This window comes from Coloeus monedula (assembly GCF_965178545.1).
Source record: "Coloeus monedula genome assembly, chromosome: Z".
Classification (NCBI taxonomy): domain Eukaryota; kingdom Metazoa; phylum Chordata; class Aves; order Passeriformes; family Corvidae; genus Coloeus; species Coloeus monedula.
Window position 1 is genome coordinate 43,063,546 of NC_138822.1, and position 13,853 is coordinate 43,077,398.

Below are 13,853 nucleotides of genomic sequence, written 5' to 3' on the forward strand. Positions count from 1 at the left end.
TGTGTATTGTTGAACTTCAGTGTTCCTCTGTAATTCCACCAGATTCTTGCTGCATAACTAATTTTAAAACTGAGGATCAAATTTTAAGTGGTTCTTGCTGCGTACTTCTAATGTCTCTGCTGTATGAAATGTTTTGGTGCATACAACTGATACTCTTTTTAACAATATAAATACAAAGCACCTGGTAGTTGTATGACAATAGTGCTGAGCTTTAGTTAGGCTGGGACTTGTTAGTGAAGTCTAACTTGACTTCATAGTGCAGTGCCACTTTCGGTGAAGATTTTGAGCCTGTGTCCTTCTCCACCAATGTGAAAACTGGGAAGAATGCTTTATTTGTGGCAACCTGCTAAGCAGAAGCCCTATAGGTGACCAAAAGACTTTAATTGTGTTACCACATAAAGCTTGGTAAAAGTGAATGGTATACTTCAGATTTGTGAGCAGCCTTCCTGTGTTTTCATACTTACTAAGAGACATTGGGATATGAAATAAAAGATTTTTAACACATTGTGATTTGTCATTACAGGACAGCGATGGTGAAAAGAGCGATGACAACTTGGTAGTTGATGTTTCCAATGAGGTATACACAATGGTGGTTTTCCTACCTTATAGAAATGGTGGTGAGGGTATCTTCAGTGGTTTCTGTGCATATTGGTTTTATGAAAAGGATGATGGCATTTGCCTTCATAAAGGAACTTGAAATGCCTGAGGGAATCCAGTCAGATCCTCTTTCTTTAGAATACAAATCAGATCTGTAACATTTACTTCTACAAAGTACTTCTTGTTTTCCCTGTGAACAAAAAGTTCTCTTGAGATATTTGAAGCCAGCCCAGGACAACAGAGGGGATGCAGCTTGTAACAGTGTCTGTCTTTTCTTTCACTCTGGCCATGACTTCGTGTGTGAACCTTACCAGGTCTGCCAAATGCATCAAATCTTTTCAATCGGTCACTTGAAAAAAGATATTTACTTGCCTGTTTCTATATCCATAGGTTTTTGGCATTATTTTTCATGGCTAGTGGCATCAAATTTTAAGACTTTTTTTAAAAAAAAATTGTCCTTCATTATGCCTCTCAATTTTACAATTGTATCAGCTAAATCAATTAAGAATGGAAGGATTATGTCACTTCCTCTGACAGATCTTTATTCCAATTTGAGGACTGCTCGAGACAAGAACTAGTGGCTAGTATGAAGTTTTTATGCTAACCCATATTCCTGATATTTAGGATCCTTCTTCTCCCCGTGGGAGCCCAGCACACTCTCCACGGGAAAATGGCTTGGACAAGACTCGACTGCTGAAAAAAGATGCACCAATTAGTCCGGCATCTATTGCATCCTCTAGCAGTACTCCTTCCTCCAAATCCAAAGAACTTAGCCTTGTAAGTGCTTCAAAATGCTTCTGACCCCTGATCATAGGCCGAAATACATGCTTACCAGATTTCTGTCTGGACACAATTTGTATTTCCACAGCTATCAATAAAGCACTGTGAAGCATCAATTTAATATTAGTTTAATTTATCGTTTCAAGGGAGCCTAATAAAATAATAGAAAGTCCACAGTCTTTTTTTGGGATATGAAGAGGTTATTTTCACTGGTGGTGTGGCTAGATGATAGATGTGGTGTTCTGAGAGATATTCTTTTCCTCCCCCATATGAAGAACTGTTATTCTGAGAATAAATAAAAGTACACCGCGGTTTCTTGAGCTGTTTTCCTGTGCTGTGGTTTATAGCAAATTCAGTTCCCTGCTTGGATGTGATTTGGTTGTTAGCTTTGTTTGAATTACCAGGCTATATACAACAACAATAATTTTTATTTTCTATCTAAAAAGTAATCTGTCATTTACAAGAGCCTTCCTTGACTTGCATCGCAAATCATAATGCAAAAGAAAAGAGCTGCCTGCAAGGGGTGTTCTTTCCTTTCCTGTTTGTGACCACAGTTAATCACCTGCCTTAGCTACACAGTAATTCCCCTCTTGGTTCTTCACAGGACAGGATATGCAATTATTTAAAGAAATAAAATAAATAAAAAGAAAGCTTTAAGTGATTGTGGTGCTCAGGAAAGGTGATGGAATGACAGGTTCAAACCTGGGAGTCAGTGGTGTGTCTGATGAACAAGCCTGTCACAAGAGCAGCACTTCACAGTTCCTGGCTTTATACCCATCACTGTCTCCATCCTGTGTTGCTAGCACCACACTTGGGTTTGAGTAGTTGGTCAGTTCAGGGACTTTTTTTCTGCTCTTGTCCATCCCCCACAGAAAATCATAATCATAGTGGGAGCAGGTCCATGAGCATAGTGAGACCACTGATGGATTTCACATGTGCCGTCAATTGTCAGATGGCAATGATGTTCAGTCATTTACCTCATTCTGAATCATACAGATGCTCCTGATGAGAAAAGCTTTGAATTTGGGTAATTACCAAAGCCATTCTATCTTTTTCCATGTCTTTGCATCTTCTCTTCATTACTAGGGAGTGTTGAAACCCAAACCCGGAAGCTAAATATCACTAATATCATTAATCACTGACCACTAGCTATAAAGGTAAAATAATTTACAAACTGTCTTCCTTTTTCCTTCTTGGTGATTAGAATGAGAAATCTACCACTCCTGTGTCTAAATCAAACACCCCAACTCCACGGACTGATGCCCCAACTCCAGGCAGCAACTCCACTCCCGGACTGAGGCCAGTGCCCGGCAAACCCCCAGGTGTGGACCCGATAGGTTAGTGTCCATATATTTCAGTGGTGTGAAACAGTGACCATTTGTCCCTTCTCAGGCTCCCTTTAAATCTGATGACAAGTCAGTACGTTACAGTTGCTTAAACTGGGTACTGAGGTGGTTCTTCAGCACTGTAATAGAGTGTTGTGTGGCTTTCCTTGGCTGGCTGGCTGGTAGTTTTGGTTATTTGTGGGGTTTTTTGCAGTTTTCCAAACTCATATTTCATCTGATGACTCTAGAATGCCTTTGTGACTTCTCACTTTCCCCTCTCTTCTTATAGCTTCAGGTTTAAGGACACCTATGGCAGTACCGTGTCCTTACCCTACTCCATTTGGTATCGTGCCACATGCTGGTATGAATGGGGAGCTGACCAGCCCTGGAGCTGCCTATGCTGGTCTCCACAATATTTCCCCACAAATGAGCGCAGCAGCTGCAGCAGCAGCAGCAGCAGCAGCTTATGGGCGATCTCCAGTGGTAAGTGTTTGCCGTTAGTGCATTTAGTTTTGAGAGCTGTTTATATTAAGTATAAGACCTGTGGGGTTAACTCTAGTTCACTCACTTTGTGGTTTGGGGAGTATGCTACGGAGAACATGAATTAAACAGTCTTCCTTTGCCTAACTCTTACTTTAATACACCTTTTTGTTTTGCTTGGGGAAAACTATAGGTTGGTTTTGATCCACATCATCACATGCGAGTCCCAGGCATCCCTCCTAATCTCACAGGCATCCCAGGAGGAAAACCGTGAGTATCAAACATTCAGCTTTAAAAGTCAATCATCTGTTGGAAGTCATGTTCCCTTGCTGGTTGGAATTCCCCTTAGCTACTGAAAACTATTGTGTGAATAGAAACAAGTATAGCTATTCAGCAAGAGCGGGAGAATCACTGTGTAATCTTAAAAGTTGCATTTGTAAATTTGTTTTGAAGATTAATAGCAGTCGACATGGACTGGGTGATACAAAGTAAAGGAGACAGAAATAAATGGAAAAGGGAGATGAGCTTCAAATCTGACTGATTGGTTGTTTATGGAAATGCAAACTGGAATGGGATCTCAGCTTTCCATCTCTACTGTACTCTGCTTTTCAGTTTAAAAAAATTATTTCTTTGTTCACAAAAGCCTTGCAATTACTTGCAAGCTTAGCAGCTGTGTGCAGAAAAAGGAACACTGAAATGTTTTGTTTGATTGAAAATACTGGAAAGAATTATTTTATGATAATATTCAGATTCATCCTTGATGGAACTGACCCGTATAATGTGACCTGCTTTACCAGGCTTTTTGATCCTTGGAGGAAGAATTACAGACAAAGAACCTTGTGCTCACATTCCTCTTGAGGTAGAGAGGAGAAAAACTAAAGCAGCTACACAAACCATATTGATCCAGATTTTCTGTAAGGTTCATTCAGTTCCACTTCCTTGTGACACTTCTGGGAGACCAGTTTGTACTGGAGAGTTTGACGGTCAAGCAATGTTTTTGCCAGTCCTTCTCAAGCTCTTTTATGTGTGAACATGCTTCTGTAGGAGTGGTTGGGGTTAGGCACACACTTGGATTTGTGTGTGAACAAGTGCATACACTTACCTGCCAGTGAGCTTGCAGACACATAGGATTAACAGTGTATGGTGACAAGTGATCAGGCTTAGTGCCCATACGTGTACATGCATCACACAAATCATGAACCAGGTCCAGATCTCTCAGGCGTCACACACTGGTAACCACCTTGATTTACTTTTCTGCTAGTTGTGCCATCCTGTTAGGTGAATACATAAGGCAGGTATGGAAATTGATGTACAGCAGCTTGCAGACCAGCTGTTTGCATGAAAAATTCTGTGGGGCACAGATCTTCACCCGTTACATACAATGGAAATGTCTTGATGTAATGTTCAAATGCTCACTGGATTTAAGTTCATCCCTGATGGAGTCAGTCACCTGGAAAGAAGTGTCACTAGATCTACTAGGCTTTGCTTGTTGTGGTGAGAGAAATGGCAATTGCCATGGTTCAGAGACCTCCCTGCTTGGCATCTCAGTTCTGTTAAAATTGAGAGGAATAAAGCATGAGGCAAACTGAAATCAAATCAGTTCAATTCTGGTACGTCTCCAAGATTTTTAATGTTGTTGCTGTGTTGATGTCTATTTTAAACATTTAAATGTAACTGCCATTTGTCTACCAGTGGGCCTGAAACTTAAAATCTGTGGTTCTTTTAGCATTATTGTATTGACTTTTGTTTTGAGTGTGATAGTTGTCACATCTTCCAGGATTGTTATTTTCTCATTTACTCCTTTTTTACCTTAGAGGGAAATTTGTGTGAATTCTCTGCACTGTTAAGTGTCCTGAAACAGAGTGGGCAGCATATGGTACATTAGGGATCTGGCCCCTAGTAACTTTCTTCTCGCTTTGGTATTGTATCAAACTCTTGAGTATTGTATGGTCTATAAATAGGAAAGATAGCTAATGCATTTTGTCCTACTGAAAATTATTGATCTAGTATTAATGTACTATGAATCTTAAATGACAAATTCAGTAGTTTAATTGTGAATACTGCCTTCTTTAGTCACTTTGAAGCATCAATTAAGGAAGTGAACTTACCAAGTATTCTCGTAAAACAACTTCTTTGTGAGCTCTTCTCATCCCATCATTGTGACAATGGATTTTTCACAAGCATTATGATGATTTTTTAGGTCTAAGGAAATGAAAGCCTTCCATTAAGCATACCTTGATATATATAGGTGAACCCTCTTACAAATTTCGTGTTCTTGTAATAGATGTAGTGTATCAGGTAGCATCTCAGAACAAGGCAATTTCAGAACCTAACTGCTCTCCCTGGAAAATACTTTGAGATAAATCTGTTGATAGGTTATTCACAGGTGGCATAAGTGGCAATCACACAACACATTCTTTCTCAGTGAGAGGCCTGATTTTGGCAAGAGAAATTGGGATCCATAGCAGTTGTATTGGGTCCACAAAAAAAACCCCAAAAAAACACAAACCCAAAACAACCCACAAAACAAAAAAAAATCCATTGCAATGCATTTTTGCTGGTGTGTCATGTCAGCTGTCAGCAACTGTGCCTTGAGGACTTAACTCCTCGGTGTTGGTGGAGGTTTCACTGCACCCTTAGGTACAGTGCTGAGAAGTTTTGCCCAAGGGGCCCAGGACCCACAGTACATTCGGGACAGATTGGCAGCAGTTCAGCTGGAACTGCCACATAAGAGTCAGTAAAGCGAGCAGCCAGATGTCCCCTGGCATGCAGCTACCCACCGTGCTCTGGTAGCAGCCAGCCAACTATTTCTGTCTTCCAGGGGGCTCTGACCCAACCTTCCTTCCCTTCTCTGCATGCAGTGATATCCCCATCCAAAACTGAGTGGTATCATATAGCCTCACTCATGCCAGAAATCATTGTAATGTGAGTTGTAAAAGCTCCATTGATTGGTGTTTGACTTTTCACATTAAAAGCTGAGCACCTAAGTTTGTGCTTTGAAGGCCATGCTATAGTTAAATAAGTATTTCTTCCTTGCGTGATTAAAATACCTGATATGAGCCCAGTTGAGTAGAGCATGGTGCTAATAACACCAAGGTCATGTGTTCAGTCCCCATATGGCCATTCACTTAAGGGTCAGACTCAATGATCCTTGTGGGTCCCTTTGAGCTCAGAATATTCTGTGAAATAACTGTGAAAAAATTGAGCTGAGGGCACAGCCTGAATGCCTGCAGTGGAAACACATCTTTGATTCTATTTTCCTAAACAGGCTTGAAGCAAAATTCTTTAAATCACCCCCTACAATTTTTTTTCCCCTCAGAGCATACTCATTTCATGTAAGTGCAGATGGTCAGATGCAGCCAGTTCCTTTCCCTCCTGATGCCCTCATCGGTCCAGGAATCCCTCGCCATGCCCGTCAGATCAACACTCTGAACCACGGGGAAGTTGTGTGTGCAGTTACCATCAGCAATCCCACGAGACACGTGTACACGGGTGGGAAGGGGTGTGTCAAGGTCTGGGACATCAGCCACCCTGGCAACAAGAGCCCTGTGTCTCAGCTGGACTGCCTGGTAGGTGAACAGCAGCATACAGCACTGAAAGAAGATAAGAGGTTGTGTTAAGATTGCGGTCATACCACCAAGGTGTAAAGGGCAGTGGGTATTTGGTTTCTGTTGTGGTATCACAGGTTGGTATTGCCTTTGTAATTTTGTTGTTTCTGTTAGAGCTGAGGTTGAAGTATGTTCCTCACCATACTTGTGGGTTTTTTCCCCCACAATGAATCAAAACATTTTTAATATTCTAAAAGTATGGTAGGAGGAAAGATCAAAGACAGCAGAGCAAATATTGTTTATAAACTTCAACATTTTCTAGCAATCTTAAAGCTTTTTGATATCTGATCATGCTAAAAATTGCTGTCTTGCAGCTGTACTCTCCGAGAATATTTGGGGATTGTGTCACTTATTTTGTGTCTCTGTATGTGTATGAATGCATTGACCTGTCTTAATGTGGCCAATTAAAAATATCCCTGAGTGTTATTCACAAATTATTTGAATGTGCTAACAAGATGAACTATTGTTAGCAGCTTTTCTCTTGTCATTTACCAGTTCTTGGTAAGATGTTGCTGCTTGTTACAGAGGCAGTAAAATGAGAAATGTGCAGCACATGTAGACTTATAATGAATTGCTACACAAGTTGCTACACAAATGAGGAAAATTGCCCAAATATTTTCCTCTGACATCTCCTAGATAGTGGCAGCAAGTCTCACTGGAATGGGAAGGGAGAAAGTGTGCAGGGAATTTGGTACTCCCCCATGCCGAGAGGTTAATGTGCTGAAATAAACAGAGTATGAAAATACAACTTTCTACACCAGCTGTCAAATTCAGCTATCTTGAATTGTTTTGGGCTGGGTTCAGGTCTTTGCGTTTTGATGCTAATTAAGATTAAATATCTCTCACTACTGAATTTTGTAGATCAAGTTGAAGTACTTCCCTAATGTCATGTAATTTTCTGGCATTAATACACTTTATCATTGTCATAAGTATAAATGGCTCATTAAAACCAGGAGGGAATACAATACTTTTATGGATTTCTGCTCTCATGTTAATGCTGTTTTCTTTCCTCATGAGTAATCTCTTGATGGCTTCTGTCTCCACAGAACAGAGACAACTACATCCGTTCCTGCAGATTGCTCCCTGACGGCCGCACCCTGATTGTTGGTGGGGAAGCCAGCACATTATCCATTTGGGACCTGGCAGCTCCAACTCCTCGCATCAAAGCAGAGCTGACATCTTCTGCTCCAGCTTGCTATGCCCTAGCTATCAGCCCTGATTCCAAGGTCTGCTTCTCTTGCTGTAGCGATGGCAACATTGCAGTGTGGGATCTGCATAACCAGACTTTAGTAAGGTAGGTCGACCGCACTGGATCATCAGGTTGTGAAAAATTATTTAGGCACAGCCCTAAATGCAGTTTTGCATATATAGTCTATTTTCTCCATGCATAGATGCTTCCAGTATTTTGTTGTTCAGCATAGCCATGGTAATACCTTGACAGAAGTATATATGATTATTTATAGGTTTTGAGAGTTTCATAATTCCAGGCCTTTTGAGCAGCCCATAACTATAATTCCCTAATTATCAGCTAATGTCAATACTGCAGTAGATTCCTTGAACAGATGGTTTTCTTTGTTTCCATGCAATACGCTGCTCTCACAAGGTCCAGCAAATATGTCTTGGGTAACGATATGTGTAAATCACTGCATTGCAGACTTAGCCTCTTAGGAGTATGGGTTGCTGCTCAACACTGATATACAGTAGGTTAAGAGCTGGTCACACAGAGCTTCTCTGTGCACTACACCATGTGTATGTTGTTATATGTAATACCAGTGTGGCATGCAAAGTCAAGCCCTCCTGATGTTCTCATTTAGACTGCTCTTTTTTTTTTTGAACTTCAGTGACCTGTGCATTTTTCTTAAACTAAGGTGATTTTGCTGATCATGCTACAGTCTTCTGGGGGGAATGAGTATTTCAAGTTGAGTAGTGGGTATCACACAGCCAGCAGCAAAGATTTCCGGAGCACCTGATTCTTAAAGTGTTCTTTTTGAAATCAAATTAGCACTTGGCTGTCTGGCCTGATTGCATCATCAACTCATCACAAAACTCATATGATTGTCCCAGAGTTTATATTAGTCTGGGATTGCTGTTGGAATCTCAGTTATAACTCAGGGACTGAAAGAGAAAGAAGGTATTTTGTATTTTTGCTCAGAATGTGCTGATCTTCTTTCAATACTTTCAGGCAATTCCAGGGCCACACAGATGGAGCAAGCTGTATTGATATTTCTAATGATGGCACCAAACTATGGACAGGAGGCCTGGACAATACAGTCAGATCCTGGGATCTCAGAGAAGGGAGACAGCTACAGCAACATGACTTCACATCACAGGTTCAGTCTCAGAACCTTCGGCATGTTAACAAAATTTTCTCATGGTTTTTTAAAACAAACAAGCACTTTTAAAAATTTTTTTCTCCTTTAGAAGCAAAAAAGCAGGCTCAAAGAGAACTCCACAGAATTTTTCACTTAGTCTCATACTCCATGCTCTTTTTTTTTTTGTCTTTTGTGGCAACTAAATGTCTTTCTGGATTATGACTATTTGACAGATTAGTACCTCTGCCATGAGAATAACAGAGAATCTGTTTTATAAAACAAGTGCCAGATTAAAATGTTCCTCTCTGCAATCTGTTCCCATTTCTGTAGACTCAAGTTCAAAAATATTTTATGAAAATATTTTTAAATGCTGTCAGATATGCTTGGACATTAACTTCAGTACTTCACTATTGCAGTTTTGATAACATTTAATAGCATAGTTTTGCAGCTGTGTTTGCATGAACTAATTTATCTTGATTACTGTAATAATTGGATTATCATGTTTTTAAAACTGCAGTAGACCAAAAATATGAGTTTGCATAGTGTTAACAGTGTAGCAAGGGTCAGTTTTGAATATCTCAAGCTCATTCCTTTACTGATTGAAGCATGTGCTGTGCTAATTACAGATCTTCTCACTGGGCTATTGTCCAACTGGTGAGTGGTTGGCAGTAGGAATGGAGAACAGCAATGTCGAGGTGCTGCATGTCACTAAGCCAGACAAGTATCAGCTGCATCTTCATGAGAGCTGTGTGTTGTCACTCAAGTTTGCTCACTGTGGTAAGCAAATCTTTCTGTATCAGTGTTTCCCTTCATGAAAAATTCATTCAAGGTTACCTTTAAATGAAAGTGCAATATAGTTATTTAACTACAGAGTATAGTTAAAAATTAGGTATTTAATTTAAGTATTAAGGTTATTTAAAAAACTCTGTCTAACTGCTTTTTTCTATGTACTGCTTATTTTGTGATGGAACATCATAGTGCAACCAGATGAAAATGTTACTGTTCTTCAGATATGTGTGAATGCTTTGTTGTTATGATCATCTGTTTCTTGAGGTATATTCCTTGAAAACAAAATGCAGCAATAACATTTAAACAATCTGTTGCAGGCAAATGGTTTGTAAGCACTGGAAAAGATAATCTTCTTAATGCTTGGAGAACACCTTATGGAGCCAGTATATTCCAGGTAATAATCTCCTAAAAGCTATTTTCCACATACATTAAAGTGCAGTAGAGCTGCACATCTCAGGGTCTGTCAGCAGCCTAAGGAGTTTTCAGGTGGAATTGCAGCTAATTACTGCAGTCCTTAAAGAGTTGTCTGTAATTAGAGAAAGAAATGCTTTTGTCCTTTTTAATATTTCACCAATTCAGATCTTACAGTAAAGTAGCCCTTTAATCCAAAATTGTTTTTAATACCCTTTTCTTTCTCACCTTCTTCTGCATATTGGTGGAATACAGTACCCAAGTCATGTCATTAGGTGAACATTCACTGAAGGTCCAAAATGTAGCTAAACCAGTAGAAGTAATGTTCAACATGATTTTTCTTGGATGAGATGTGTTGAGGGATTGGACTGGCAGACTCCTGAACCAAAAACTGAAGCGATATGGAGGGGCCCCTTAAAGTATAACCAGAAGCTGTAACCTATCTATAGTCCCTCTGTGCCCAGTTTTAATGGCAATTCAGTGCCACTAGGGAAAAGTGGGATTTTTTGACATGTCATCCCATTCTTTCACCTGCAGGCACCTCTAGGTTGGGATTTTTTTTATTAAATTTAACTGTTCAACTGGTTCTATTTTAAATGGCCTGGTCTCGTGTGTAGCGATGCCTGCCATATCTCCACTTTTGGGGACAGTGCAGTTTACCTTGACATGAGAAAGGTAGGGTCTAAGTTTTCCTAGTAGAGGCTATTCAGTTCTAGAACCACCCCTCACAGATGGCCTAAATCATGCTAACAAGAGCACATCCCCCTTAAATGTGATGTTAAAAACTCCAGTGCAGCTTTCTTGATGAGGGGTAGATAAGGAAACTTCTGGTGCAGTGCAACAGGGGTGTCTTTGCCAAAACACAGCTTGATTGGGAACTGTTTAACTCTTGTGGTAACAGGCAGAAAATTATGTGGACATATATTATGTAAAGAAAACATGCACTGAAACAGCGAGGTAAATGTGACAGTGCATACACTTCATCTTCGAACAGACAGAAAAGCCAGAGTAGACAGAACTACTGCAACCTGCTGTATCCTGTGTCCGACCCAGTCCTACATACTTGTGTATCCCGTTCCACGACAGTGTCTTTTCCTATTTGTGTCCTCTGTAATAATGTAAATTCCTTTGTGCAAAGCTTTTGTCTTCTTGTGTTCGGGAAGTATTGAAAGGAGATACAGTTCCTTCTGTGAAGTCTCTTTGTTTCATACCTGTGGGTTGGTGGGGCTTTGTAGTGAATTTCTTGTTTACAACAAAGGAAGTGGAAAGAAAATGGGTTTTCATTCATTTTTATGCAAATCAAATGCATAAAATATTAATAAATGCTCATTCCTTGTAAAGTATATAGAAAGGACTACTTCTGTTTGTTTGATTGATAGATTACCTCTAGGTCCATAATATTTATTTCCCTTTCTACCACTGCTTTATTTTACAATAGATCTTTTTGTGGAACAAATGATTTATTAAAAAAAATTTGCCACTCTGGTACTGATACTTAAACGAGCTTTTCATGTATTCCCTATTTATAAATTCTTCCAAATAATCTTAAGGCCCTTCAGGATTGAAGGATTGGAAAGATGTAATTTTCTTTTTCCTTTTCTTTTTTCTTGTAGTCCAAAGAATCCTCATCTGTGCTTAGCTGTGATATCTCTGTGGATGACAAATACATTGTCACTGGCTCTGGGGACAAGAAAGCTACAGTCTATGAAGTCATTTATTAGAGACAAATCTGAATGCAGACAGAACTCCTTCTCCTAGCACTTTGCTGTATATTCCTTTTTTTTTTTTTTCCTTTCTAAACTGAAAACTTAAATGCTCATCACAGTTGTGGAATTTATTTTTACCTTCTTAACTTGCTATTGATTTGTGAATGTTCATTAAGAGCTTGTGATACCAAATTGTCAGATATCTACTTGGAAGAAGATGGAATAAGCATACTTAACAGTGACCTTGACTCTTTAATTATGTATTATAGCTGTAATGTATTTATTTTGTTTAAAGAAGGCTTTCTAACAATGAACTGACTAAATAAAGCTGTCTGGCCCGGCTTTAGTTTGCAAGATGCATTGTATACTTGTGTTTTTGCAGGTGGATAAATTGGGGATCTTGGAGAAGGATGTTCAGGAGATAGTTAAAATTACACTAAATAGACTTGTAGTTTCTATTTAAAAAAATAAACTTTGTTATATTTTTTAGTCCTGTTCTTGGATGAGACCTCTAAGTGTTATTACAGTATAATTATTTGGTGGGAAGATGCTGTATCTTAACTATTTTAGACAGTCTTCAAAACTTAGGAAATTGCAAACTGTAGCCAGTGATCTACATGCCTGTGATGAATGGCAAATTCAGTTCACATCTAAATTAAATTCACTTAAAGTAAGAATGTGCTAATTTATATATTTGCAATGTTAATATAGCATCTTGTGTACAGATTTGTTCTCAATGCTTTTCTGTTGATAAACATAAAGCATTTTGGTGTCAAGCTAGGTTTTTTAATATAAACACCTCTCTTTGTTATATTGTAGAGAGTACAATAAGTTGCCTCAAAGAATCACCTTTGTTACTTCTGGAAACTTTTGCAATGTTTCCTTGAAAATGGGGATATGTGTCTTTGGGCAATTTTTCAATTACAAGAGATTATGAAAAATATTTGATATGTTCTTTGGAAACTGCACTGAAATAAGAATGGATGCCTACCAACATACAAACTACAAAAGCAATGACCTCTGAGGTAGGATTTACAAGAGTACTCATTCCGACATACACGAAGGAATGGATTCTCATTGGGATAAGGACTTGCTTTGTTCGCCAGCAGTTCAATCCAAGTCTTGATTGGATGTCCCTAAAACAGACGCAGACTGAGCCATTGTGCCAGAGACAACATGTTATCTTTTTATGTTGTTGTTGTTGCTGTTAAACTATGATCTGTGACTTTTTTTTTTGAATGCTTTAAAAAAAAATCTTTAAGTCTGTGGATCTGCTGATGTACAGTGCCTTTGCTGCTATGGATCAAAATCAAGAGACCCGTGTAGATAAATCTTATTGTATAAGTAGAAAATTACTTAATTTCATACTAGAAATGGATTGATGCTGCAAGTTAAAATGGACTGTTTATTGAAGTTCCAAATGTGGTAGCAAAAAATGGTGTCTTAAGTGCTTAGTGTTTGATGTCATTAACAGTTTCGTAATACTCTACATTGTAGAAAGATTTTGATACTAAACTGTGTCATTGTACATAGTTCTAATGCATTGTATTGACCACCAGTACTTCTATAATGGTAGATTATTGTTTGTGCATTCAGACTTTTAAGCATTAAACATAAGTAACTTCTAAGATGCATTTCTCTGTTTTTTTTCCCCCTCCCTCATGGTCCTGTGTGTGATAACTAGTCTCAGTCACGTGTGCAGCCCTTCAGTCACAGAACATACCACTACAGATACTTGCAGTTTTGCCACTGAGACACAACGTAGAGTTTCAGCTGAGGGGGGGAATCAAAGAATTCATAGTTTCTCAAATTATCTGACTGCACTGATTCTGAACACTTGGAGGC

General features: G+C 39.0%; 1 protein-coding gene across 4 annotated transcripts in view; it reads left to right on the forward strand.

The window, feature by feature from the left end:
- LOC309584716 (transducin-like enhancer protein 4) overlaps positions 1-13,124 on the forward strand; it is a 98,232-nt gene extending 85,108 nt beyond the window's left edge. For all 4 annotated transcript variants that reach the window (XM_082300910.1, XM_082300911.1, XM_082300912.1 and 1 more), the window contains 11 exons: positions 524-577; positions 1,222-1,374; positions 2,582-2,714; positions 2,992-3,185; positions 3,376-3,452; positions 6,502-6,751; positions 7,837-8,084; positions 8,973-9,120; positions 9,729-9,879; positions 10,209-10,285; positions 11,916-13,124. In XM_082300910.1, coding sequence (XP_082157036.1) covers positions 524-577; positions 1,222-1,374; positions 2,582-2,714; positions 2,992-3,185; positions 3,376-3,452; positions 6,502-6,751; positions 7,837-8,084; positions 8,973-9,120; positions 9,729-9,879; positions 10,209-10,285; positions 11,916-12,023 — 1,593 coding nt within the window. In that variant the 3' untranslated portion in view covers positions 12,024-13,124. The remainder of the gene's footprint in view (positions 1-523; positions 578-1,221; positions 1,375-2,581; positions 2,715-2,991; positions 3,186-3,375; positions 3,453-6,501; positions 6,752-7,836; positions 8,085-8,972; positions 9,121-9,728; positions 9,880-10,208; positions 10,286-11,915) is intronic.
- The last annotated feature ends 729 nt before the right edge of the window (positions 13,125-13,853 follow it).